Source organism: Somniosus microcephalus, chromosome 5, assembly GCF_052327205.1.
Source record: "Somniosus microcephalus isolate GS21.2 chromosome 5, FLI_Smic_1.0, whole genome shotgun sequence".
Classification (NCBI taxonomy): Eukaryota; Metazoa; Chordata; class Chondrichthyes; order Squaliformes; family Somniosidae; genus Somniosus; species Somniosus microcephalus.
In genome coordinates this window covers 10,548,788-10,571,966 of record NC_140991.1, presented here as the reverse complement: position 1 = coordinate 10,571,966, position 23,179 = coordinate 10,548,788, and the positions used below count along the sequence as shown (strand labels likewise).

Here is a 23,179-nt window from a genome sequence, read left to right as displayed (position 1 = left end):
AGCCATCTATAAAAGCCTCCTTAAACCCCACTTCAGTGAGCACGCCTTTGGTCACCTCACCTGAGGCCCCGTTCCTGCTCCGTGTCCAATCAGCTCCTCTCGGAGGTGACTTGGGACATTTTGCTATATTATAGGCAGTGCAAACAAGTGTAAGGGGTAATTTCAACCGGATTCAGGGCTGACTCTGGTAGTTTAACTGCCTCTGACGGACTAAATATTTATGAACAGATAATTATATAAAATACTCATTTCAGGTTCCTGTGCCTGCATGGGGTGCATTAACCCCAAGCCCAGCTTATACCAGTTTAATTTGTATATTATTCTGCTTAACTTTAGGTCAGAAACGGCCACATAAAAAGAATTACAGACAATGACATCCAGTCCCTGGTACTGGAGGTTGAAGGAACCAATGTCAGGTGAGTCCGACAGATCCCATCCTGCTTTAACTCACCGTGCTAAACTCCCTGAGTACTCGGACATACAGGGGAAAGACCCTGGTTCAGTCCCCAATCAGTTAAACCACCTCCACTGTTGGGTGGTAGGGGGGACAGAATCGGCCTCAGCACCTTGGGGTGAGGGAGGGGGGAGAAGAGCTCGGGGGAGGGGGAGGGGAGCTGGGGGGAGGGGAGCTTGGTGGAGAGGGGAGGGGAGCTCGGAGAAGAGGAGCTCGGGGGAGGGGAGCTAGGGGGTGAGAGGGGAGCTTGGTGGGGAGGGGAGCTCGGAGAAGAGGAACTCGGGGGAGGGGAGCTGGGGGGAGGGGAGCTCGGAGAAGAGGAGCTCGGGGGAGGGGTGAGGGAGGGGGGAGGAGGAGAAGAGCTCGGGGAAGAGGGGGAGGGGAGCTCTGCAATGGGTGGGGTGAGGGGGGGGGTGTAGTGACCTTGCTGTAAGTGCGAATTTGTGTCGCGACGGTTTGAGGACAGGATCAGTCTCGATGGTGTTGTCACCGTGTGTCAAAAGCCTCGTGTATAATGGCGACGGAGGTAGGGGAGGAGAGGGTGGATGCCCTCGGGTGGGATGAGGAGGGGAGGGTCGGCACCTTCAGTGATGCTGGGATTGTATCCACGGGCAATGTGTGAAAACTTGAATAGAGTTGCAGCTCGTGCCGGTTTGAATCCCAGAAGACATTAATAAACAGGACCCTCCCCAGAGAGAGATACTGATGGTCTTGCAGGATGTGCTGTGCGTTCTCTATTAATAAACTAGCTTGCAGGGGCATGGTGTGTGTGGTGGCTAGGAGCTGTAACTGTGTCTTTGTGTGAGTTTGACTTGATGCTAACTGTGTGTGAAACCCCTTTCAGCACCACGTACATCACGTGCCCGGCAGATCCAAAGAAGACCCTCGGCATCAAGCTCCCCTTCCTGGTGATGATCATCAAGAACTTGAAGAAATATTTCACCTTCGAAGTCCAGGTGAGAGCGAAGAACGAGCTCCTCGCACCCTTTGAACCAGGTGCCGCGACAGTGAACCGCGGGGGGCACTTTGGGTCAACGCACGGCCGCCCTGGTCCTGCGCCAGACGCACTAACGCGCTTTGGCTTGAAATCCCGGCCTGTTCCGAGCCGGCAATTCAGGAGCTACATTTGGCCTCCGCACCAAGCTGAGATGGGGAGGGAGAATTTCAGCTGAGAGTTCCTGCTCCTGATCACAGCGCGGTGACTTCCTGCCAGACAGTCTCCAGTGTGGACATTGGGCACGGGAGAGCAATACCATCTAATGAGGAGAGTGGGCCACTGGCGGGACATCTCACAGGACGGTCAGGGCCGGTGGAACTGTTTTACCCCCCACCCCCCCCAGCATCTTCGGATTGGGGGTGAGGGTAGAATGAACATGGTTTTAAAGTCTCAGTCAGTGCTGCCCCATATCAGCCGCCGTGCGGTCCGCGCTCTGTGCGGTCCTCTCCGTCCAGTCCTCACTGTCCACGCTCTGTGCGGTCCTCTCCGTCCGGTCCTCACTGCCCGCGCTCTGTGCGGTCCTCTCCGTCCAGTCCTCACTGTCTGCGCTCTGTGCGGTCCTCTCCGTCCGGTCCTCACTGTCTGCGCTCTGTGCGGTCCTCTCCGTCCGGTCCTCACTGTCGCGCTCTGTGCGGTTCTCTCCGTCCGGTCCTCACTGTCGCGCTCTGTGCGGTTCTCTCCGTCCAGTCCTCACTGTCCGCGCTCTGTGCGGTCCTCTCCGTCCGGTCCTCACTGTCGCGCTCTGTGTGGTCCTCTCCGTCCGGTCCTCACTGTCTGCGCTCTGTGCGGTCCTCTCCGTCCGGTCCGCGCTCTGTGCGGTCCTCTCCGTCCGGTCCTCACTGTCGCGCTCTGTGCGGTCCTCTCCGTCCAGTCCTCACTGTCTGCGCTCTGTGCGGTCCTCTCCGTCCGGTCCTCACTGCCCGCGCTCTGTGCGGTTCTCTCCGTCCGGTCCTCACTGTCCGCGCTCTGTGCGGTCCCCTCCGTCCGGTCCTCACTGCCCGCGCTCTGTGCGGTCCCCTCCGTCCAGTCCTCACTGCCCGCGCTCTGTGCGGTCCCCTCCGTCCGGTCCTCACTGCCCGCGCTCTGTGCGGTCCTCTCCGTCCGGTCCTCACTGCCCGCGCTCTGTGCGGTTCTCTCCGTCCGGTCCTCACTGCCCGCGCTCTGTGCGGTCCCCTCCGTCCAGTCCTCACTGCCCGCGCTCTGTGCGGTCCCCTCCGTCCAGTCCTCACTGCCCGCGCTCTGTGCGGTCCCCTCCGTCCAGTCCTCACTGTCCGCGCTCTGTGCGGTCCCCTCCGTCCGGTCCTCACTGCCCGCGCTCTGTGCGGTCCCCTCCGTCCAGTCCTCACTGCCCGCGCTCTGTGCGGTCCCCTCCGTCCGGTCCTCACTGCCCGCGCTCTGTGCGGTCCTCTCCGTCCGGTCCTCACTGCCCGCGCTCTGTGCGGTTCTCTCCGTCCGGTCCTCACTGCCCGCGCTCTGTGCGGTCCCCTCCGTCCAGTCCTCACTGCCCGCGCTCTGTGCGGTCCCCTCCGTCCAGTCCTCACTGTCCGCGCTCTGTGCGGTCCTCTCCGTCCGGTCCTCACTGTCGCGCTCCGTCCGGTCCTCACTGCCCGAGCTCTGTGCGGTCCTCTCCGTCCGGTCCTCACTGTCCGCGCTCTGTGCGGTCCTCTCCGTCCGGTCCTCACTGCCCGCGCTCTGTGCGGTCCTCTCCGTCCAGTCCTCACCGTCCGGTCCTCACTGCCCGCGCTCTGTGCGGTCCTCTCCGTCCGGTCCTCACTGCCCGCGCTCTGTGCGGTCCTCTCCGTGCGGTCCTCTCCGTCCGGTCCTCACTGCCCGCGCTCTGTGCGGTCCTCTCCGTCCGGTCCTCACTGCCTGCGCTCTGTGCGGTCCTCTCCGTCCGGTCCTCACTGTCCACGCTCTGTGCAGTCCTCTTCGTCCAGTCCTCACTGTCCGCGCTCTGTGCGGTCCTCTCCGTCCAGTCCTCACTGTCCGCGTTCTGTGCAGTCCTCTCCGTCCAGTCCTCACTGTCCGTGCTCTGTGCAGTCCTCTCCGTCCAGTCCTCACTGTCCACGCTCCGTGCGGTCCTCACTGTCCGCGCTCTGTGCAGTCCTCTCTGTCCGCGCCATCCAGTCCTCAATGTCCACGCTCTGTCCTCACAGGTTCTGGACGACAAGAATGTGCGGCGGCGATTCCGAGCGAGCAACTACCAGAGCACGACCCGGGTGAAGCCCTTCATCTGCACCATGCCCATGAGACTGGACGACGGCTGGAACCAGATCCAGTTTAATCTGTCTGACTTCACGCGGCGAGCCTACGGCACCAACTACATCGAGACGCTGCGCGTGCAGGTGAGGCGGTGGGGGTCTGGCTGCTGTCGGTAGGTAGCCGCCATTACACAACGGGGGCTCGTCAACCGCTCGCATTTACCATGGCACCTTTTTAACATAGAACGTACTGTGTTCAATTCTGGGCCCCACACTTTAGGAAGGATGTCAGGGCCGTGGAGAGGGTGCAGAGGAGATTTACTAGAATGGTTCCAGGGTTGAGGGGCTTCAGTTATGTGGAGAGACTGGAGAAGCTGGGGTTGTTCTCCTTGGAGCAGAGAAGGTTAAGAGGAGATTTAATAAAGGTGTTCAATATTATGAAGGGTTTTGATAGAGTAAATAAGGAGAAACTGTTTCCAGTGGCAGGAGGGACGATAACCAGAGGACACAGATTTAAGATAATTGGCAAAAAATCCAAGGGAGATGTAGAGAATTTTTTTTACACAGTGAGTTTTTATGATCTGGAATTCACTGACTGAAAGGCTGTTGGAAGCAGGTTCAATAGTAACTTTCAAAAGGAAATTGGATACTTACAAGGGAGAAAATGTGCAGGGCTCTGGGGAAAGAGCAGGGGAGTGGGACTAATTGGAGAGCTCTTTCAAAGAGCCGGCACAATGGGACAGATGGCCTCCTTCTGTGCTGTGTGATTCTGAAAAAATATCCCAAGACGCGAGGAAAATCGGATTCCGTGCCCAAGACACGGACGTTGGAGGGGCAACAAGAAGATTGGCAGGAGGTGGCTTTTAAGGATGGTCTTGAAGTGGGTGATGGCGCCAGTGAAGGGGAGGCAGGCAGCATGCACAAGAGGCCGGAATCAAAGGATGGGAGAGTTGAGGGAGGGGGGGGTAGGGCCGGAGGATGTGAGGGGGAGGGCCAGAGGATGTGATGGAGATGGGGAGGGCCGGAGGGGGAGTGGGAGGGCTGGAGGATGTGAGGGCTGGAGGATGTGAGGGGGAGTGGGAGGGCCGGAGGACGTGATGGAGATGGAGATGGCGAGGGCGAGACACATAGGGATTTAAACACAGTAATTTAAAATTTGAAGCGTTGGGGGGACAAGAAGCTAATCTTGGGTCACCAAGGACGGAGGTGATGGGTGAATGGGACCTGCTGTGGAATCGGAGCGGAGCAGGAGGATGGGAGGTCAGCCGGGAGAGCTTTGGACCAGGCTCAAGTGGCTCCTAAAAGGCAAAACAGAGCAGAATGTAAAAATTGGAGGTTGAGGCATGGATTAAGAGGAAGAAATGAGAGAGGAATCTGAAATAAAATCAAAGTGCTGGAAACACCAGTCAGTGCCTGAAAGAGGAAACCCAGGATAACTCTTTTATTGGAACGATCTGTTGCAGTATCTGGAACCTTGTGGTGAAGGGACAACATGCCGTGTTTTTCTAGTGTTTCCTGTTTTCATTTCACGGGCAGGAATCGAATCAGTTTGCTCACCTGTTACTTCCCCGTGAATTTTTTTTTGACCCCATTTTCAATTTTAGCTCTAAAGAAGAAAACCAAGAAATAAAAACCTTCGGGTCTGAATCACTACTGCCTCCTGTTATATGTGGCGGCCTCCTCCTGCACAGGGTTGGGGAAACCTCCTGCTGTACCTGGAGTGGGGGAGAGGCTCCAACTATACACAGAGATTCCTGGGTCTTCACTGGGCTCTGCCTCCTGTTGCACGGAGATCTCCAGGGACTTTTTCTGGCCATGTCTCCTTGTCAGACACTCTGGCCTGATTAAAGCTTTCCTGTTTGTTGGCAGCTGTGCGGTTATTTCAAGCAACCCACAGATAAGTTGAACATTTAAAAAGATTCCGCATCATCTTGGCGGGGGTGCAGCCTGTGTTGCACGTTCTCCCTGTTTTCAGTCTGCTGAAGGCAATAATGCCCCTCTGTATCTGTACCCCCGAATACTGACATTGGAACCTGAGATGTGTTAACCCAAACACCTCCCTGATTTGCAGAGCACACTGTTAACCGGAGCCAGTGTTGCTGTGTGTGTTGACTTTATTTTCACTAGAAGTGGTCGAGTTAAAGAATTGGCCGTGTTTGCTTTCCAGATTCATGCGAACTGTCGGATCCGGCGGGTTTACTTCTCTGACAGACTCTACTCCGAGGACGAGCTCCCAGCAGAGTTCAAACTTTACTTACCTGTACAGAATAAGGCCAAGGTGAGTCTGTTGTAAAACGTGGGCTCATATTAACCAGACTGAGAGTGGCACTGGCAGAGCCTTGGTAACTGGGGTGGGAACCTTATGTGCATGGGGTACGTAGATTGACGGGTGGAAAGGGAAAGGATATTGCACCTGGGAAAAGTGGCCTGTTGCAGGAGATATTTTGAAATTAATTAATTTTCATATAGATTGGAGTGTTTTGATCTTTCTCTGCCCCACAATGTTCTTGATTTCTTCTTCTCTCCAACCCAGAAGCATAGAGGGAGGGGGGGAAGAAAGAAATGAAGAGGCACTTTGCCTGTGCAGGGGGTGAGTGGAGAGGGGAGATGTTGAACGGTTAGATTGTCAGGAAACTAGGGACTGGCGAGGAGGGAAGTGGTGCATTTTACACACCAAACCCCTCCCCACCTACTTTGGTCACAGAAAAACACGGTCTGGATAAGGGGAGGGGGTGAAGAGTGTGGAGATCTAAAAGATAACTTGTCCTAAACATTTCTGTCCTTCTAGTGAGATACGTGAGCAGGATGAAGCTTCCATATATATTGGCAGACGTCCAGCTCCCCTCCCTCATCTCCGTACCATCAGCTGCCCAATGTGGAGAAACGCTATGGAAAATAAATGCTTTGTATATTTTCATTTAATATAAACCCAATGATTTAAACTTCCTCGTCATTGGTGTATCTTTTATTTGAAATAAAACTTTCTTATACTTGAGCCGGACCCAGTGTTTTACTGAAGAGATCCTAGGCATAAAGCACATGTCCCGCGAGGGGAGTACCATCCTGACGGGCTGCAATGGTTCTCCGGGTAACTCGGGCTGGGCAGTGAATGCAGCCTTGCAGGTGTCATCCACATCCAGGAGAGAAAATGGTGCTGGCTGCCAGCATTAAGTGTACCTGTATTACATCCTGATAGACATAGAAGATAGGAGCAGGAGTCGGCCATTTGGCCTCTCGAGCCTGCTCCGCCATTCAATGTGATCATGGCTGATCCTCCAAATTCAGTACCCTGTCCCTGCCTTCTCCCCATACTCCTTGATCCCGTTAGCCTTAAGAAATATATCCAACTCCTTCTTGAATATATTTAATGAATTGGCCTCTACTGCCTTGTGTGGTAGAGAATTCCACAGGTTCACCACTCTCTGGGTGAAGAAATTCCTCCTCATTTCTGTCCTAAATGGCTTACCCCTTATATTAGACTGTGACCCCTGGTTCTGGACTCCCTGACCATCGGGAACATCCTTCCAGCATCTAGTCTGTTCAGTCCTGTCAGAATTTTAAGTTTCAATGAGATCCCCTCTCATTCTTCTAAACTCCAGCGAGTACAAGGCCAATCGACCCAATCTCTCCTCATACGTCAATAGTAGGATTGATGGCTGTTCTAATAGAAATCAGAATACAGGAAACTTTGGTTTATCTGGAGGTAAACTGTCCGGAATGCTCAATCCACCAGCAAAAATCGGGAGCCATTGTTAAGTTTTTTTTCCCGGTGCTTCAGTCAGGCTCTGCAAGGTCTGCGCTGAAGCTGTTGCGAAGCTACAGAGACGCTTGCAAGGTATGGCCAACTGTTTAGAAGCTGTTGCTAGCAACAGGGTTTGTTGCCAGATACGGAGCCGTATGTTTCAACATTAGCGCTGGTTTGTCCAGCTGTTTTGATGGGACGGCAACAGCTCGGTCCCGTCGGTGCTGGATATCACACAGTTTCCTGTATACAGTAGCAGAGGTGTCCATTTCAGGTTGACTAGAAATTGACTTTATATCTAAAATCTTTTCAGAGCCATGAAGATTATAGCCATAATCATATGGGTTCTTTCTCCCACCTCCCCCACGCTACCCACTGGCTCTATGGGGTGAGCAGCCCTCCATCACCTCACCCACATGACCATGATTTGAGAGTCTTTGGGGTCTGCTTAGGTGCATAATGTAGAATGGTCAGGGTCCACACCTAAAGTTTGTCAATATTCCCATTAATTTCAAAGAATCATACAGCATAGGAGGCCATTCAGCCCATCAGGTCTGCTCCTTGAATGGGCTAATTTTACTAAGCTGCGAGGTGATTTAGCCAAAGTGGACTGGAGATAGAAACTTGAAGGTGTCGGAGCAGTGGGAGGCAGTCAAGGAAGAAATAGTGAGGGTTCAGAGCAAGTATGTTCCCTTAAAGAAAAAGGGTGGGACTAACAAAGCTAGAGCTCCCTGGATGTCAAGGGGCATAGAGGGTAGGATAAAGGGGGAAAAAAAGGGAAGCTTATGACAGATACCGAGGACTCAATACTGCAGAAAGCCTGGAGGAGTATAGAAAGTGCAGGGGTGAAATTAAAAAGGAAATTAGAAAAGCAGAGAGGGCATGAAAAAATATTGGCAAGTAAAATCAAGGAAAACCCAAAGATGTTTTATAAATACATTAAGAGCAAGAGGATAACGAAAGGAAGAGTAGGGCCTATTAGGGACCATAAAGGTAACCTGTGTGTGGACGCGGAAGACGTGGGTATGATTCTTAATGAATTCTTTGCGTCTGTTTTCACAAAAGTGAGGGACGATGCAGACATTGCAATCGGAGGACTGTGAAATATTAGATGGAATAAACAGTGAAAGAGGAAGCATTAAGGGGTTTAGCATCTTTGAAAGTGGATAAAACCCCAGGCCCAGATGAAATGTATCCCAGACTGTTAAGAGAAGAGAGGAAATAGAGGCTCTGACCATCATTTTCCAATCCTCTGACTACAGGTGTGCTAGAGGACTGGGGGACTGTTAATGTGGTACCGTTGTTTAGAAAGGGATAGACTGAGTAATTACAGGCCAGTCAGCCTAACCTTGGTGGTGGGAAAATTGGAAAAAATTCTGAGGAAAGGATAAATCTTCATTTAGAAAGACACAGATTAATCAGGGACAGTCAGCATGGATTTGTTAAGGGAAGGTCATGTCTGACTAACTTGTTTGAATTTTTTGAGGAGGTAACAAGGAGGGTCTATGAGGGTAGTGCGTTTGATGTAGTCTATATGGATTTTAGCAAGGCTTTTGATAAGGTCCCACATGGCAGACTGGCCATGAAAGTAAAAACCCATGGGATCGAAGGCAAAGTGGCAAGTTGGATCCAAAACAGGCTCAGAGGCAGGAAACAAAGGGTAATGGTCAAAGGGTGTTTCCAGTGGGGTTCCGCAGGGCTCAGTACTGGGTCCTTTGCTTTTTGTGGTATATATCAATGATTTGGACTTGAATGTAGGAAGCATGATTAAGAAGTTTGCAGATGATACAAAAACTGGCTGTGTGGTTGATAATGAAAAAGAAAGCTGTAGACTGCAGGAAGATATCAATGGACTGGTCAGGTGGGCAGAACAGTGGCAAATGGAATTCAATCCGGAGAAGTGTGAGGTAATGCATTTGGGGAGGGCAAACAAGGACAGGGAATATACATTAAATGGTAGGACACTGAGAAGTGTAGAGGAACAAAGGGACCTTGGAGTGCATGTCCACAGATCCTTGAAGATAGCAGGACAGGTAGATAAGGTGGTTAAGAAAGCATACGGGATACTTGCCTTTATTAGCCGAGGCATAGAATACAAGAGCAGGGAGGTTATGCTTGAACTGTATAAAACACTAGTTAGGCCGCAGCTAGAGTACTGCATGCAGTTCTGGTCACCACATTACAGGAAGGATGTGATTGCACTAGCGAGGGTGCAGAGATTTACGAGGATGTTGCCTGGGCTGGGGGATTTTAGCTATGAGGAAAGATTGGATAGGCCACGGTTGTTTTCTTTGGAACAGAGGAGGCTGAGGGGTGACCTAATTGAGGTGTATAAAATTATGAGGGGCCTAGATAGAGCGGATAGGAAGGAACTATTTCCCTTAGCAGAGAGGTCAATAATCAGGGGGCATAGATTTAAAGTAATTGGTCAGAGGTTTAAAGGGGATTTGAGGAGAAATTTTTTCACCCAGAGGGTGGTGGGGGGTCTGGAACTCACTGCCTGAAAGGGTGGTGGAGGCAGAAACCCTCATCACATTTAAAAAGTACTTGGATGTGCACTTGAAGTGCCATAACCTGCAGGGCTACGGACCAAGAGCTGGAAAGTGGGATTAGGCTGGATCGCTCTTTGTCGGCCGGCGCGGACACAATGGGCCGAATGGCCTCATTCTGTGCTGTAAATTTCTATGATTCTATCCAATTTGTCCCACTCCCTCACTCTTTCCCCATAGCTCTGCCAAGTATATAGCCAATTCCCTTCTGAAAGTTACTACTGAATTTGCTTCCACCAGTTTGATGCAGTGCATTCCAGATAACTCACCCAGTAAATAAAATTCTTCTAACCTTCCTCCTAGCTTTGATCGGTTGACCTACAATACAATGATCCTACAACCCTGTTAAAGCAACAATAATATATTGGGTATTAAACACAGGAGCAGAGTAAATCAATCAACGCTAACTTGTAAGGAGGATGCAAAGGGCTATGGACAGGTTAAGTGAATGGGCAAGAACATGGCAGATGGAGTATAATGTGAAGTGTGAAGTTATCCACTTTGGCAGGAAAAATAGAAAGCAAAATATTTTTTAAATGGTGAGAGATTGGGAAATGTTGGTGTTCAGAGGGACCTGGGTGTCCTTGTACACGAATCACTGAAAGTTAACATGCAGGTACAGCAAGAATTAGGAAAGCAAATGGTATGTTGTACTGCAATCCTCTTGTAATAAAGGCCAAGAGTAAAGAAGTCAAGCTGCAATTATATAGGGCCCTGGTGAGACCACACCTGGAGTACTGTGTAGTTTTTTTGGTCTCCTTACCCAGGAAAGAATATCACAGAAACCCCACAGTGCAGATAGAGGCCAATTTGGCCCATCGAGCCTGCACCGACACATATCCCACCCGATCCCCGTAACCCCTACACCAACACATATCCCACCCTATCCCTGTAACCCCACGTATTTAATCCCCCTAACACTAAGGGTCAATTTATCATAGCCAATCAACCTAACCCGCACATCTTTGGACTATACTTGGCATAGAGGGAGAGTGCAGCGAAGGTTCACCAGACTGATTCCTGGGATTGGGGGAAGATTGTCCTATGAGGATTGAGTAGACTAGTCCTATACTCCCTAGCATTTAGAAATATGAGAGGTGATCTCATTGAAACATAACATTTCCCCTGGCTGGAGAGTCTAGAACCAGGGGTCACAGTCTCAGAATAAGGGGTCGGCCATTTAGGACTGAGATGAGGAGAAATTTCTTCACTCAGAGGGTGGTGAATCTTTGGAATTCTCTACCCCAGAGGGCTGTGGAGGCTCAGTCGTCGAGTATATTCAAGACAGAGATCGATAGATTTTTGGATATTAAGGGATATGGGGACAGTGGAGTTGAGGTAGATCATTAGTTTGATCTTATTGAATGGTGGAGTAGGCTCGAAGGGCCAAATGGCTGACTCCTGCTCCTAATTCTTACGCTATCTACACTGCTTCATTCCACAGTGAGATGCTGCACAAGTTATATGTCAGGAAAAGCTTTCTCTACTCAGCCCCTTCATCCACACTCAGTTCAGCAACAGCACAAGTTAGAAGTGCACTCCCAGGGCAAGTACAGCACAGGTTAGATAGAGTAAAGCTCCCTCTACGCTGTCCCATCAAACATAGAACATAGAAAAATAGGAGTAGGCCATTTGGCCCTTCGAGCCTGCTCCGCCATTCAAGATGATCATGGTTGATCCTCTATCTCAATACCATATTCCCGCTCTCTCCCCATACCCCTTGATGCCTTTTGTGTCTAGAAATCTATCTCCTTCTGAAATATATTCAGTGACTTGGCCTCCACTGCCTTCTATGGTAGAGAATTCCACAGGTTCACCACCCTCAGTGAAAATATTTCTCATCTCAGTCTTAAATATCCTACCCTCTATCCTGAGACTGTGACCCCTCGTTCTAGGACCCCCCCCCCCCCCAGCCAGGGGAAACATCCTCCCTGCATCCAGTCTGTCTAGCCCTGTCAGAATTTTATACATTTCAATGAGGTCCCCTCTCATTTTTCTAAACTCTAGTGAATACAGGCCTGGTCGACCCAATCTCTCCTCATCCGACAGTCCTGCCATCCCAGGAATCAGTCTGGTAAACCTTCGCTACACTCCCTCTATGGCAAGTATATCCTTTCTTAGGTAAGGAGACCAAAACTGCACACAGTACTCCATGTGTGGTCTCACCAAGGCCCCGTACAACTGTAGTAAGACATCCTTGCTCCTGTACTCAAATCTTCTTGCAATGAAGGCCAACATACCATTTGCCTTCCTAACTGCTTGCTGCACCTGCATGTTTGCTTTCAGTGACTGGCGTACAAGGACACCCAGGTCCCTTTGTACATCAGCATTTCCCAATCTATCACCATTTAAATAATACTCTGCCTTTCTGTTTTTCCTACCGAAGTGGATAACTTCACATTTATCCACGTTATACTGCATCTGCCGTGTATTTGCCCACTCACTCAACTTGTCTAAATCGCCTTGAAGCCTCTTTGCATCCTCCTCACAACCCCACCTAGTTTCATGTCCTCAGGAAACTTGGAAATAATGATTTGGATGAGGGAACCAAATGTAATGATATATATTGTGAATAGCTGGGGCCCAAGCACTGATCCCTGCAGTACACCACTAGTCACTGCCTGCCATCCCGAAAAAGACCCATTTATTCCTACTCTCCGTTTCCTGTCTGTTAACCAATTTTCAATCCATGCCAGTATATTACCCCCAATCCCATGTGCTTTGATTTTGCACACTAACCTCTTATTGGGACTTTATCAAAGGCCTTCTGAAAATCCAAATACACCACATCCACTGGTTCTCCCTTATCTATTCTACCAGTTACATCCTCAAAAAACTCCAGTAGGTTTGTCAAACACGATTTCCCTTTCATAAATCCATGTCGACTTTGTCGATTCCCGTTGATAGTGTCTTGTTATCACATCCTTTATAATACTCTAGCATTTTCCCTACTACTGATGTTAGGCTAACCGGTCTGTAGTTCCCCATTTTCTCTCTCCCTCCTTTTTTAAATAGTGGGGTTACATTTGCCACCCTCCAATCTGCAGGAACTGTTCCATAATCTATAGAATTTTGGAAGACGACAACCAATGTATCCACTATTTCCATGGCTACCTCTTTTAGTACTCTGGGATGCAGATTATCAGGCCCTGGGGATTTATCGGCTTTCAATCCCATTAATTTCTCCAGCACTTTTTTTTTTTAAACTAATACTAAATTCCTTTAATTCCTCCTCCTCACTAGACCCTTGGTTCCCTAGCATTTCTGGGAAGTTAAACAGATTATCTGGTCGTTTATCACATTGCACCATACTGCCATGGTGGGGTTTGATCTCTCATTCTCTGGATTACAAGTCCAGTAATATAACCACTACACTGCCTTACTGACATGGCCCTCCCAGGACAGGTACAGCACGGGTTAGATACAGAGTAAACTCCCTCTACACTACCTTACTGACATGGCCCTCCCAGGACAGGTACAGCATGGGTTAGATACAGAGTAAACTCCCTCTACACTACCTTACTGACATGGCCCTCCCAGGACAGGTACAACACGGGTTAGATACAGAGTAAAGCTCCCTCTACACTGTCGCATCAAACACTCCCAGGGCAGGTACAGCACGGGTTAGATACAGAGTAAAGCTCCCTCTACACTGTCCCATCAAACACTCCCAGGACAGGTACAGCACAGGTTAGATAGAGTAAAGCTCCCTCTACACTGTCCCATCAAACACACCCAGGACAGGTACAGCACGGGTTAGATACAGAGTAAAGCTCCCTCTACACTGTCCCATCAAACACTCCCAGGGCAGTTACAGCACGGGTTAGATACAGAGTAAAGCTCCCTCTACACTGTCCCATCAAACACTCCCAGGGCAGGTACAGCACGGGTTAGATACAGAGTAAAGCTCCCTCGACACTGCCCCATCAAACGCTCCCAGGGCAGGTACAGCACGGGTTAGATACAGAGTAAAGCTCCCTCTACACTGTCCCATCAAACACTCCCAGGGCAGGTACAGCACGGGTTAGATACAGAGTAAAGCTCCCTCTACACTGTCCCATCAAACACTCCCAGGGCAGGTACAGCACGGGTTAGATACAGAGTAAAGCTCCCTCTACACTGTCCCATCAAACACTCCCGGGGCAGGTACAGCACGGGTTAGATACAGAGTAAGACTCCTACTTTTCTTCTTTTTAAGTCTATAGCAGTCACAAAGGATTATATTTGTGCAACAGATTCTAAGTAGGTGTTGCTGTTCACAGCCCTCTAATAGCAGAAATCCAGTACTGCAATTGGGGAATCATTTGTCCTGTGCTGTTGTGGAATTTAATACCCCTCGAACAGGCACCCCTTCGAATTTCAAGTCAAATCCTTCCCAGATAGTTCCACTGTCCTATGCAGCATTTTGAGTTATACACAATCAATTGACCAAAAGTACCTTCAAGAACTTGTTTAAAATGATTGCTTTATTAAAAACCGTGTCTACCGCAAGTGCTACCTGAAGGATGCCCATTTTGGGGCTGGCCAGACCTTGTGTGTTGGCCTCAGCTCCATTTTCCCTTTTGTTTTAATCCATGATCTCCATGAATTTGTTTCCTTTCCACATGATTAAAGTACAGTTTCAAAAAAAAAGCTCCCGAAAGTCCTGGCACAAGTAGAGTGAAATCATTACAGTATCAGACATTGAACCTATGTACAAAACCGTGCACCAAACATGTTTAATGGGACATCACAGCCCCCTTCATTACAACAGTAACTCAATGATATCGGTGAAGGACTGCAGTAAGAGGAGAATGCTGGGTGACGTCTGGTCCCAGGCTGCAGCGGAGCAGCATCAAGCATGGGAACAAAGGGAGGGACCGAGAGACACGAGTCAAAGCTCAGCTATTTCTCCAAGGGAGGGACTGAGAGACACGAGTTAAAGCTCAGCTATTTCTCCAAGGGAGGGACCGAGAGACACCAGTCAAAGCTCAGCTATTTCTCCAAGGGAGGGACCGAGAGACACCAGTCAAAGCTCAGCTATTTCTCCAAGGGAGAGACTGAGAGACACCAGTCAAAGCTCAGCTATTTCTCCAAGGGAGGGACTGAGACAGTCAAAGCTCAGCTATTTCTCCACGGGAGGGACTGAGACAGTCAAAGCTCAGCTATTTCTCCAAGGGAGGGACCGAGAGACACCAGTCAAAGCTCAGCTATTTCTCCAAGGGAGGGACCGAGAGACACCAGTCAAAGCACGCGGATATATATATTTTTTAATATATCACCTAGGATGAGGTGGCAATTCCTTTGAAGGTTCCTCTCCCTTTTAATGGGGACTGAGATTGCAAAAGCACTAATACTGTGTGTGTTGTTTAGTAAACAACTTTTGGAGTTTTGTTCTTTAAAAGAAAAGATAACCGTCTTGATTGAGAGGGTTGAAGAAACCCAGTGAAGTGGGGTGGTTGGAGTCCATGATTAGGATTCGAGAGTAATTCACTTCCTGGCCAAAAGGGGTGGGGGTGGGAAAGAGGAGGGGGACGAAGTGGTAAAAAGAACTGTAGTCCAATAAAATGCACCAGACATGGGCAAGACGTCCTCTCGTTATTACAGCCCGCTTTTTGTCCAAGCCAAAGTCAGACAGGGGGCAGTGTATTTAAAATAAAAAATCTCTGCACATGATGGCATCTTTTTTTTTTTATAAACATAAAAACCCAGCCATATATTCAAATATCAAAAACAACCACAGGCACCCAAAAAGAGGACAGTACGATTCTAGTCTGGATTCTCTTCCACCTGTTTCCCCTCCGCCCACCAGCTGCTAGTGAGCTGGGCACCGGGACACGTGGTCAAGTGTAGTCCAGGCTCACCCGAGCAGCATGGAGCAGATGAGCAGTTAGGAGTCCAGGTGTAGTGTGGGAGACGGCAGGAGCAGGAGCAACGGTGCCTCCCCCCATTTCTTTATTCTAATTACCTGCCCGTCTTATTTGTTATTGTGCCCCAGGAGATTAAGGGTACAAAAAGGAGAAGGGGTGGGGGTGGGGAGATTGTATCTAATGGAGACTAGGTGGGGGGAGAGGGGTTGGTGAAAGGGGTCTTATTTGCAGGATCATGGATGGACTGCAGATCTGTCAGTCCTCTCTCTCTGCCCACCACCCACCCCTGAAAAAAGCAACTTTGATCCATTTGACAGAGACAGTTACAATGTCGGAGAGTCTGAGACAGTGCGTCCCTAAAATAAAAACACGAAACCTGATGCTGGCACCTATTAAAGGCACACTGGTCCCGTGTAGTCGAGAGCGGGGCCTCTGGTCCCGTGTGGTCGAGAGCGGGGCCCCGCTGGCTATACCCGTGACCTGTACTCACCACAGTGGTGACGGTACAGGTCCAGAACAGCAAACAACTGCCCCAATATAGATCCCATTCGTACAGGCATCCATCGCAATGACACACCCCCCCCCCCCCCCCCACATCTTTAATATGTGAGCCCCTCTCCTCCGCACTCGCTCAATATTTCACATTCGGACGGTTGATTACTGACCCACTCCTGGAACACATTTGAAACCGAAAGCTAGACCGATCTGTCTGAACAGATAACACTCCGGAGACTGCATTGCTGATGCAGTTTTCTATCTTACAGTAAGAGACAGGATACAGATTTACAATCAGAAGTTACAAAAATCAGTCAGGCACTTGGTGAAAAACAAACAACAAATGGCCACACATTTTTGGGGAGGATTGTCGCTGGTTCAGTCTGTTTTTAGCCCCCTTAAGACACAAAAGCCTTAAAAAAAAATCATGATTTAAGCTAAGGACGAGTGTTTGCCAACACTTTTTTTTTTTTAAAAAGTCAAAGTTTGCAACTGGATGAAGAGCTGCCAGGTCAGGATTCCTTCCTGCCAGGCCATTCTGCAATATCTCCCATAGAGGCAGCTCCTCCAGTGGCCTCACTGATTGTACTGGAGACTTCAGACTGGTTTGAGGATCGACTCCCAGGTGGCAGACTCCAGGAACGCCGGGTACGAGGGCGATGCTCTCTCAGAGCAGCACGGGGACTTGGTGGGGGGGGGGGGGGGAGCTCTCTTCAAAAAACACATTCTTTTATAAATATAACTTCTCTTTTCACCACCCACCCCCACCCCACTCTTTCAATAAAATGGGAGGGTGAAGGTTTGAATAAAAGTTACTCCCCTAAACTTCTGGCCCTCGAATACAAGGGGCTTGAAGTCCTTACAGTGGGATTGGAGCACCATCAGGAAGAGCTTTTACATCAGAAAGAATTATGTTTATAAATATCCTCACGCCCGTACCGTGATGTTTAAGGTCGGATGCCTTGATCGCTGACCTGGAAACTGTGGGCCGTGGAATCCGCAGGGGGCCAGAGGGTGGGATCCCGGGGGGGGGGGGGGGGGGGCGCCAGAGGGCAGGATCCCGGGGGGTGGGGGGGCCAATTCACCCTCAGAAAAAGGGCCCCTTGGTGTAAACGGAGGGCTGGTGACCTGGCTTGGGAAAGGTTTGTTCATTCGGCTCCCTTACATGGTTTGAATCGCCGGGGGTGAACAGCAATCCTCTCCGAATTCTATACATTGAGGGAGGGCTGCAATAAGCGCCTGCAGAGGACACTTGCTCTCATTGACTAGTTTGAATGAAATCCCATTATGTGTCATTTGCTATTAACGGGTTGTTACTTTGCTTGGCACCAGAAGAAATTAAAGCCTCTGCTGTTTACACAAAGGGGAAAAAAAGAAAGCTTTGTGCATCTGTCCCCTGAATTTAGATTGGGTTAGAATGGGTGCTGAGCCCTTCTGGTCTCAGACTGTATCCATATAGCATGGAGCCTGGCTCTTAAATCAGTGGGAAACGGCCGATCAAACCAGGTTTGTACATTCCTTGTACAACACAGTGCAGTCGTGCAAACAGGGTGTAAAACAACGGCTTTTGTGACCATCACACGGGGGGAGCTCAAAGAAGGCTGACTTGAGGGAAAAATATTATATAAAATATAGATGACTCCGTCCCCCCACCCAATAAACAGACATCGCCAACACATCCCTGAAGGACGTTTGTGGAACACATTTTATTCAGCTTCGCTCAGTGGGGTTAAACTCTGGCTCAGTAACCCAAACCAGGTTGGAGAGGGAGGCGATGGGTTAACCTCTGGCCTCTTGGCAATCGCCCGGTTAGCTAGCTGTGTCGGCAGCTGAATGGCGTGAGCGGCGAATGGTATAAACAGCTGGACGGCAGTGTGTTCTTCGACATTTATAGTGCAGGTGACCCAGTCACCCCGCTCCTGGGCTGCACCGTCTCGGGCTTGGTGCGGATGAAGGGACCGTGACACCTCCCTGTGCACTACCTCTGCCACCTGTACCAGCTCTTACCGCTTTAACTTAAAAAGGGGGCCAGCACAGTCCCTTGCAACGCAGATCACACGTCAGCCCCTGGCGCCCCTCCTCCCCTCCCCACCAAATAGTTTACAGCTAATCCATTCAGGGCCGTGAGGGATGGAAAGTTGGGAGGCGAGGAAGAAACCTCACCTGCATCAACGCAGTAGTTTGGGTATAATCGTTGCTCACGTGGCCTGGGGCAGGTTATCCAGAGGACTGAAAGATCATTCAAGAAGAAAATGGAGAAATCCCACAATGGGCTCATATTAACTCCTGGGAATTTGTGCCTGAACACAGCTCTCTCGAGTGTAACCCGTGACCAGGAACATTCCCTTCAGGACAGAGGGCGCAGGGGGAAAGGGGCAGAGGCTGCAAAACGTAGCAGCAGCTTTCTGGAGGGACAGGAACCAAGAAATTCAAACTCTCTGCGGGGGGGTGAAAAATTACAAATGCTTTTCTCTCGGGGGCCGCGACCCCCTCCCACTGGCTCAGCATCACCCGCCGCCGCCAGCTAATGAAGGAGCCGTTCAATGTTCTACCCACAGGCATCGCATCAAATGAAATCTGACCAGCAGCCGAGAGATTTGAGAAAGTAAGAATGACCAACGACACGGTTCAACTCCCCACTCCCAGCAAGGAGGGCGGGGGAGGGAGCAGAGGTAAAGGAAATATTGCACCACTCGATGGGACTTCAGTTTCCCCGCTGTTTTCTGGGGATCAAATGCTCAAGAGTAGACGAACAAATAGCCCCCCCACTCCACAATGGACGGCTACACTGGCATCTTGTATGGACGGCATCATTTACATCCCCCAATCTCAGCCTGGTGCTCGGCTGAAATTCTACTTTTAACCTCTTCTCTCCCCCCCCCCCCCCCCCCCCACCCCACCCCCATCAGTTTCAGCCCTCTGGGTCTCATTTGCAGTGTTCAGTGACTGAAGTCCCCTAGTTTCCACTGTCCTGTGGGAGCTGAATTCATGCGCACTCGAGTGTACCGGCCACAGATGGAATGATTAAAAGGGATGGCCTCTGTGTTCCACAAACATTCCCTTTAACACATCAAACTCTCCCCCACCTAAAAAAAAGACAATTCCTCTCCAAAAAATTTCCAATTATAAAAATAGAGGAAGAGATGATCAGAGTCCTTGCTCATGTACTAAGTCCTGTAGTGCTGGTGGGTTCCCCGCCATCACTGGTGTCCCTCGTAGTTCAGGACATAGTAATCGTGCACGTACATCAGCACCGCGACCGGCTGCCCGATGATCAGGGACACCCATACCGCCGCATTCCCGTAATTCCCAGTCAGGAATTTCCCAGCCAACCAGGCCAATGGAACCTGGAAGTCAAAAGGGTAAAGTGATTCCATTTTTTTTTTTTTTTTTTTTTTAAATCCTCTGTAATTCACCGCCTCCCTCCCAGCCACCCCCAACCCGCCACCAAAATACACACACGCCGAGGGGATTAGTGACAGAAAGCAAGCCTGAAAAACATACACTAGTCTCTGCCCACACCCCCCTGCACAGAACTCGACGGGCAAACTGGGGGTTCCGACCTCGCACTCCTCAACCAGGTGGACAAGTCCGACTCGCCAAATGATGGATGAATTCGAATATTCAAAAATCACACCCCTAGACTTGTCTGCAGGGATGGGATCGATCTGCCAGCCAGCTGCAGTGGAACCGATCAGAGATATTTATTTTTAAGCCTCCGTGGCCACTGTAAATTTACTCTGTTGCTTGTTTTTAAAACCACTCATGCCTGCCGTAGCTTCACTTCTGCAAGCACGGTGATGGTACTGGGAGGGGAGGGAGGGGGAGAGAGGGGGGAGGTTGTGTTGGGGGGTGGGAAGAGGATGAATTAACTTCAATGGGTCAGATGTCCTGTTTGCATCTTTAATTCTCTCTTGTTCTTGTGCAACATCCATGAAGTTCGCAGTTTCAGGTTCATTACTGCTCAAGGAAATAACCGATCGCAAGTCAACCACCCCAAGAGGGCGGATCCGAGGAACATTACCAAGTTGTGCCAACCTGCTGAGAGTAGCTGCTGATTATTTTTTTAAAAAGTCTCGAGTTTATTTCTGTTAAGTTAGTTAATAGTCTATTAAATAGAGGCATGGCAGGGCAGCTCAGTCCCGTGGAATGCACATCCTGTGCCATGTGGGAACTCCAGGGTGCTTCCCGTCTCCTGGACAACCACGTGTGCAGGTGTCGTCAGCTGGAGGAGCTCGAGCTCCGGGTTTCGGAGCTCGAGCAGCAGCTGGCGTCACTGCGGTGCATCCGCGAGTCTGAGAGCTACGTGGATAGCACGTTTCAGGAGGTGGTCACCCCGCAGCACAAGAGTGTGCAGGCAGACGGAATGAGTGAGCGTCAGACAGACAAGGAGCACCAGGCAGGTAGTGCAGGAGTCCCCTGAGTGCATGTCACTCTCTAACCGGTGAGGGCGATGGTTCCTCTGGGGGAGTATAGCCAGAGCCAAGTCCACGGCACCACGGGTGGCTTAGCTGTACACGGGGGAGAAGGAAGATCGGGAAAGCATTGGAGATAGGGGATTCGATAGTTAGGGGACCAGACATGCGTTTATGCGGCCGCAGATGTGATTCCAGGATGGTATGTTGCCTCCCTGGAGCCAGGGTCAAGGATGTCACTGAACGGCTGCAGGACATTGAGGGGGGAGAGTGAACAGCCAGAGGTCGTGGTCCATATCGGTACCAACGACATAGGTAGAAAGAGGGATGAGGCCCTGGGGAACTAGGAAAGAAATTAAAAAGCAGGACCTCAAAAGGTAGTAATCTCCGGATTACTCCCGATGCCACGAGCTAGTGAGTATAGAAATAGGAGGATAGAGCAGATGAATGTGTGGTGCAGGAGGGAGGGCTTTAGATTCCTGGGACATTGGGACCGGTTCTTGGGGTGGTGGGACCTGTACAGGCCGGACACGTTGCACCTCAACAGAGCCAGGACCAATATCCTGAGCGGGGGGGGGGGTTTGCTAGTGATGTTGGGGAGGGTTTAAATTAATTCGGCTGAGGGATGGGCACCAGGATGTAGTATTAGAAAGCAGAAACAAGGTGCACAAAGGATTGGGAGAGACAGATAGCACTAGAGTAAGAAACAGTACGGTATTAGGGGGGGGGTCAGACTGAGAGAGAACACAAGTAGGTCTAAGACAGGTTTACAGTGCATGTGTGTAAATGCACGAAGCGTGGTAAAGGTTGGTGAGCTACAGGCACAAATAGCCTCATGGGAATATGATGTCATGGCGATAACAGAGACCTGGCTCAAAAAAAGGGTAGAATATAAGGTGTTCAGGAAAGAAAGGAGGTGGTGTGGCAGTATTGATTAAGGAGGATATTACAGTGGTGGAGAGAGAGGATGTCCTGGAGGGGTCAAGGACAGAATCTATCTGGTTAGAGTTGAGAAACAATAGAGGTGCCATTACACTACTAGGTGTATTCTATAGGCCACCAACTAGTGGGAAGGATATAGAGGAGCAAATTTGCAGGGAAATTACAGAGAGGCACAAGAACTATAGAGGAGTGATAATGGGGGGACTTCAACTATCCTAATACAGACTGGGATAATAATAGTGTAAAGGGCAGAGAGGCAGAAGAATTTCTGAAGTGTGCTCAGGAGAACTTACTTAATCAATACATTTCCGGCCCAATGAGGAAGGAGGCATTGCTGGATCTAGTTCTGGGGAATGAGGTGAGTCAGGTGGAGTAAGTGTCAGTAGGGGAACATTTAGGTAATAGTGATCACAATATCATAAGGTTTAGATTAGCTGTGGAAAAGGACAGGGAGCAATCTAGAGTAAAAATACTTAATTGGAGAAAGGCCAATATCAGTCTGTTGAGAATGCATCTGGCCCGGGTAAATTGGAACCAAAGATTGGCAGGCAAAACTGTAATCGAACAATGGGCTGCCTTTAAAGAGGAGATGGTTCAGGTACAGTTGAGGTACATTCCCACAAGGGGGAAAAGTAGGGCAACCAAAGCCAGAGCTCCCTGGTTGACAAAAGAGGTAGAGAGTAAGATGAAGCACAAAAAGGTGGCATATGACAGATGTCAGGTTGAGAATACAAGTGAGAACCAGGCTGAATACAGAAACTTCAGAGGGGAAGTGAAAAAGGAAATAAGAGGGGCAATGAGAATGGATTGGCAACTAACATAAAAGGGAATCCAAAAGCCTTCTATAGACAAATAAATAGTAAACAGGTAGAAAGAGGAGGGGTGGGGCCACTCAGGGACTAAAAAGGAGGTCTACACATGGAGGCAGAGGGCATGGCTGAGGTACTAAATGAGTACTTTGCATCTGTCTTCACCAAGGAAGAAGATGCTGCTAAAGTCAGTGAGAGAGGAGGTAGCTGAGATACTGGATGGGCTAAAATGATAAAGAGGAAGTACTAAAAAGGCTGGCTGTACTTAAAGTAGATAAATCACCAGGACCAGATGGGATGCATCCATGGATGCTGAGGGAAATAAAGGTGGAAATTGCAGAGGTACTGGCCATAATCTTCCAATCCTTCTTAGATACGGGGGTGGTGCCAGAGGACTGGAGAATTGCAAATGTTACTCCCTTGTTCAAAAAGGGTGTAAAGATAAACCCAGCAACTACAGGCCAGTCAGTTTAACCTCGGTAGTGGGGAAGCTTTTAGAAACAATAATCAGGGACAAAATTAACAGTCACTTGGACAAGTGTGGATTAATTAAGGAAAGCCAGCATGAATTTGTTAAAGACAAATTGTATTTAACTAACTTGATTGAGTTTTTGATGAGGTACAGAGTGTTGATGAGGGCAATGTGGTTGATGTGGTGTACATGGACTTCCAAAAGGGGTTTGATAAAATGCCACATAATAGGCTTGCCAGCACAGTTGAAGCCCA

The 23,179-nt window shown here is 49.7% G+C and overlaps 2 protein-coding genes across 2 annotated transcripts in view; one reads left to right on the top strand and one right to left on the bottom strand.

Annotated features, from left to right (window-relative positions):
- Positions 1-315: 315 nt before the first annotated feature.
- On the top strand, positions 316-6,647 carry cfap20 (cilia and flagella associated protein 20). Its single transcript, XM_085987315.1, has 5 exons — positions 316-416; positions 1,299-1,410; positions 3,608-3,796; positions 5,820-5,930; positions 6,441-6,647. Exons 2-5 carry the CDS (start codon positions 1,366-1,368, stop codon positions 6,441-6,443), a joined length of 348 nt encoding a protein of 115 aa, XP_085843441.1. The 5' UTR covers positions 316-416; positions 1,299-1,365; the 3' UTR covers positions 6,444-6,647.
- Positions 6,648-14,389: 7,742 nt separating this feature from the next.
- The window catches only part of LOC147116876 (diacylglycerol O-acyltransferase 1-like), a 45,449-nt gene continuing 36,659 nt past the window's right edge, over positions 14,390-23,179 (bottom strand). Inside the window, exon 15 of the mRNA XM_085987182.1 lies at positions 14,390-19,634. Coding sequence (XP_085843308.1) covers positions 19,488-19,634 — 147 coding nt within the window. The 3' untranslated portion in view covers positions 14,390-19,487. The remainder of the gene's footprint in view (positions 19,635-23,179) is intronic.

Excerpts from the sequence above, each read along its gene's own strand:
- cfap20 (XM_085987315.1), top strand. The coding sequence starts at position 1,366 with ATGATCATCAAGAACTTGAAGAAATATTTCACCTTCGAAGTCCAG. Across the intron at positions 1,411-3,607 it reads ATTTCACCTTCGAAGTCCAG|GTTCTGGACGACAAGAATGT; the intron begins GTGAGAGCGAAG and ends CTGTCCTCACAG. Across the intron at positions 3,797-5,819 it reads TCGAGACGCTGCGCGTGCAG|ATTCATGCGAACTGTCGGAT; the intron begins GTGAGGCGGTGG and ends TTTGCTTTCCAG.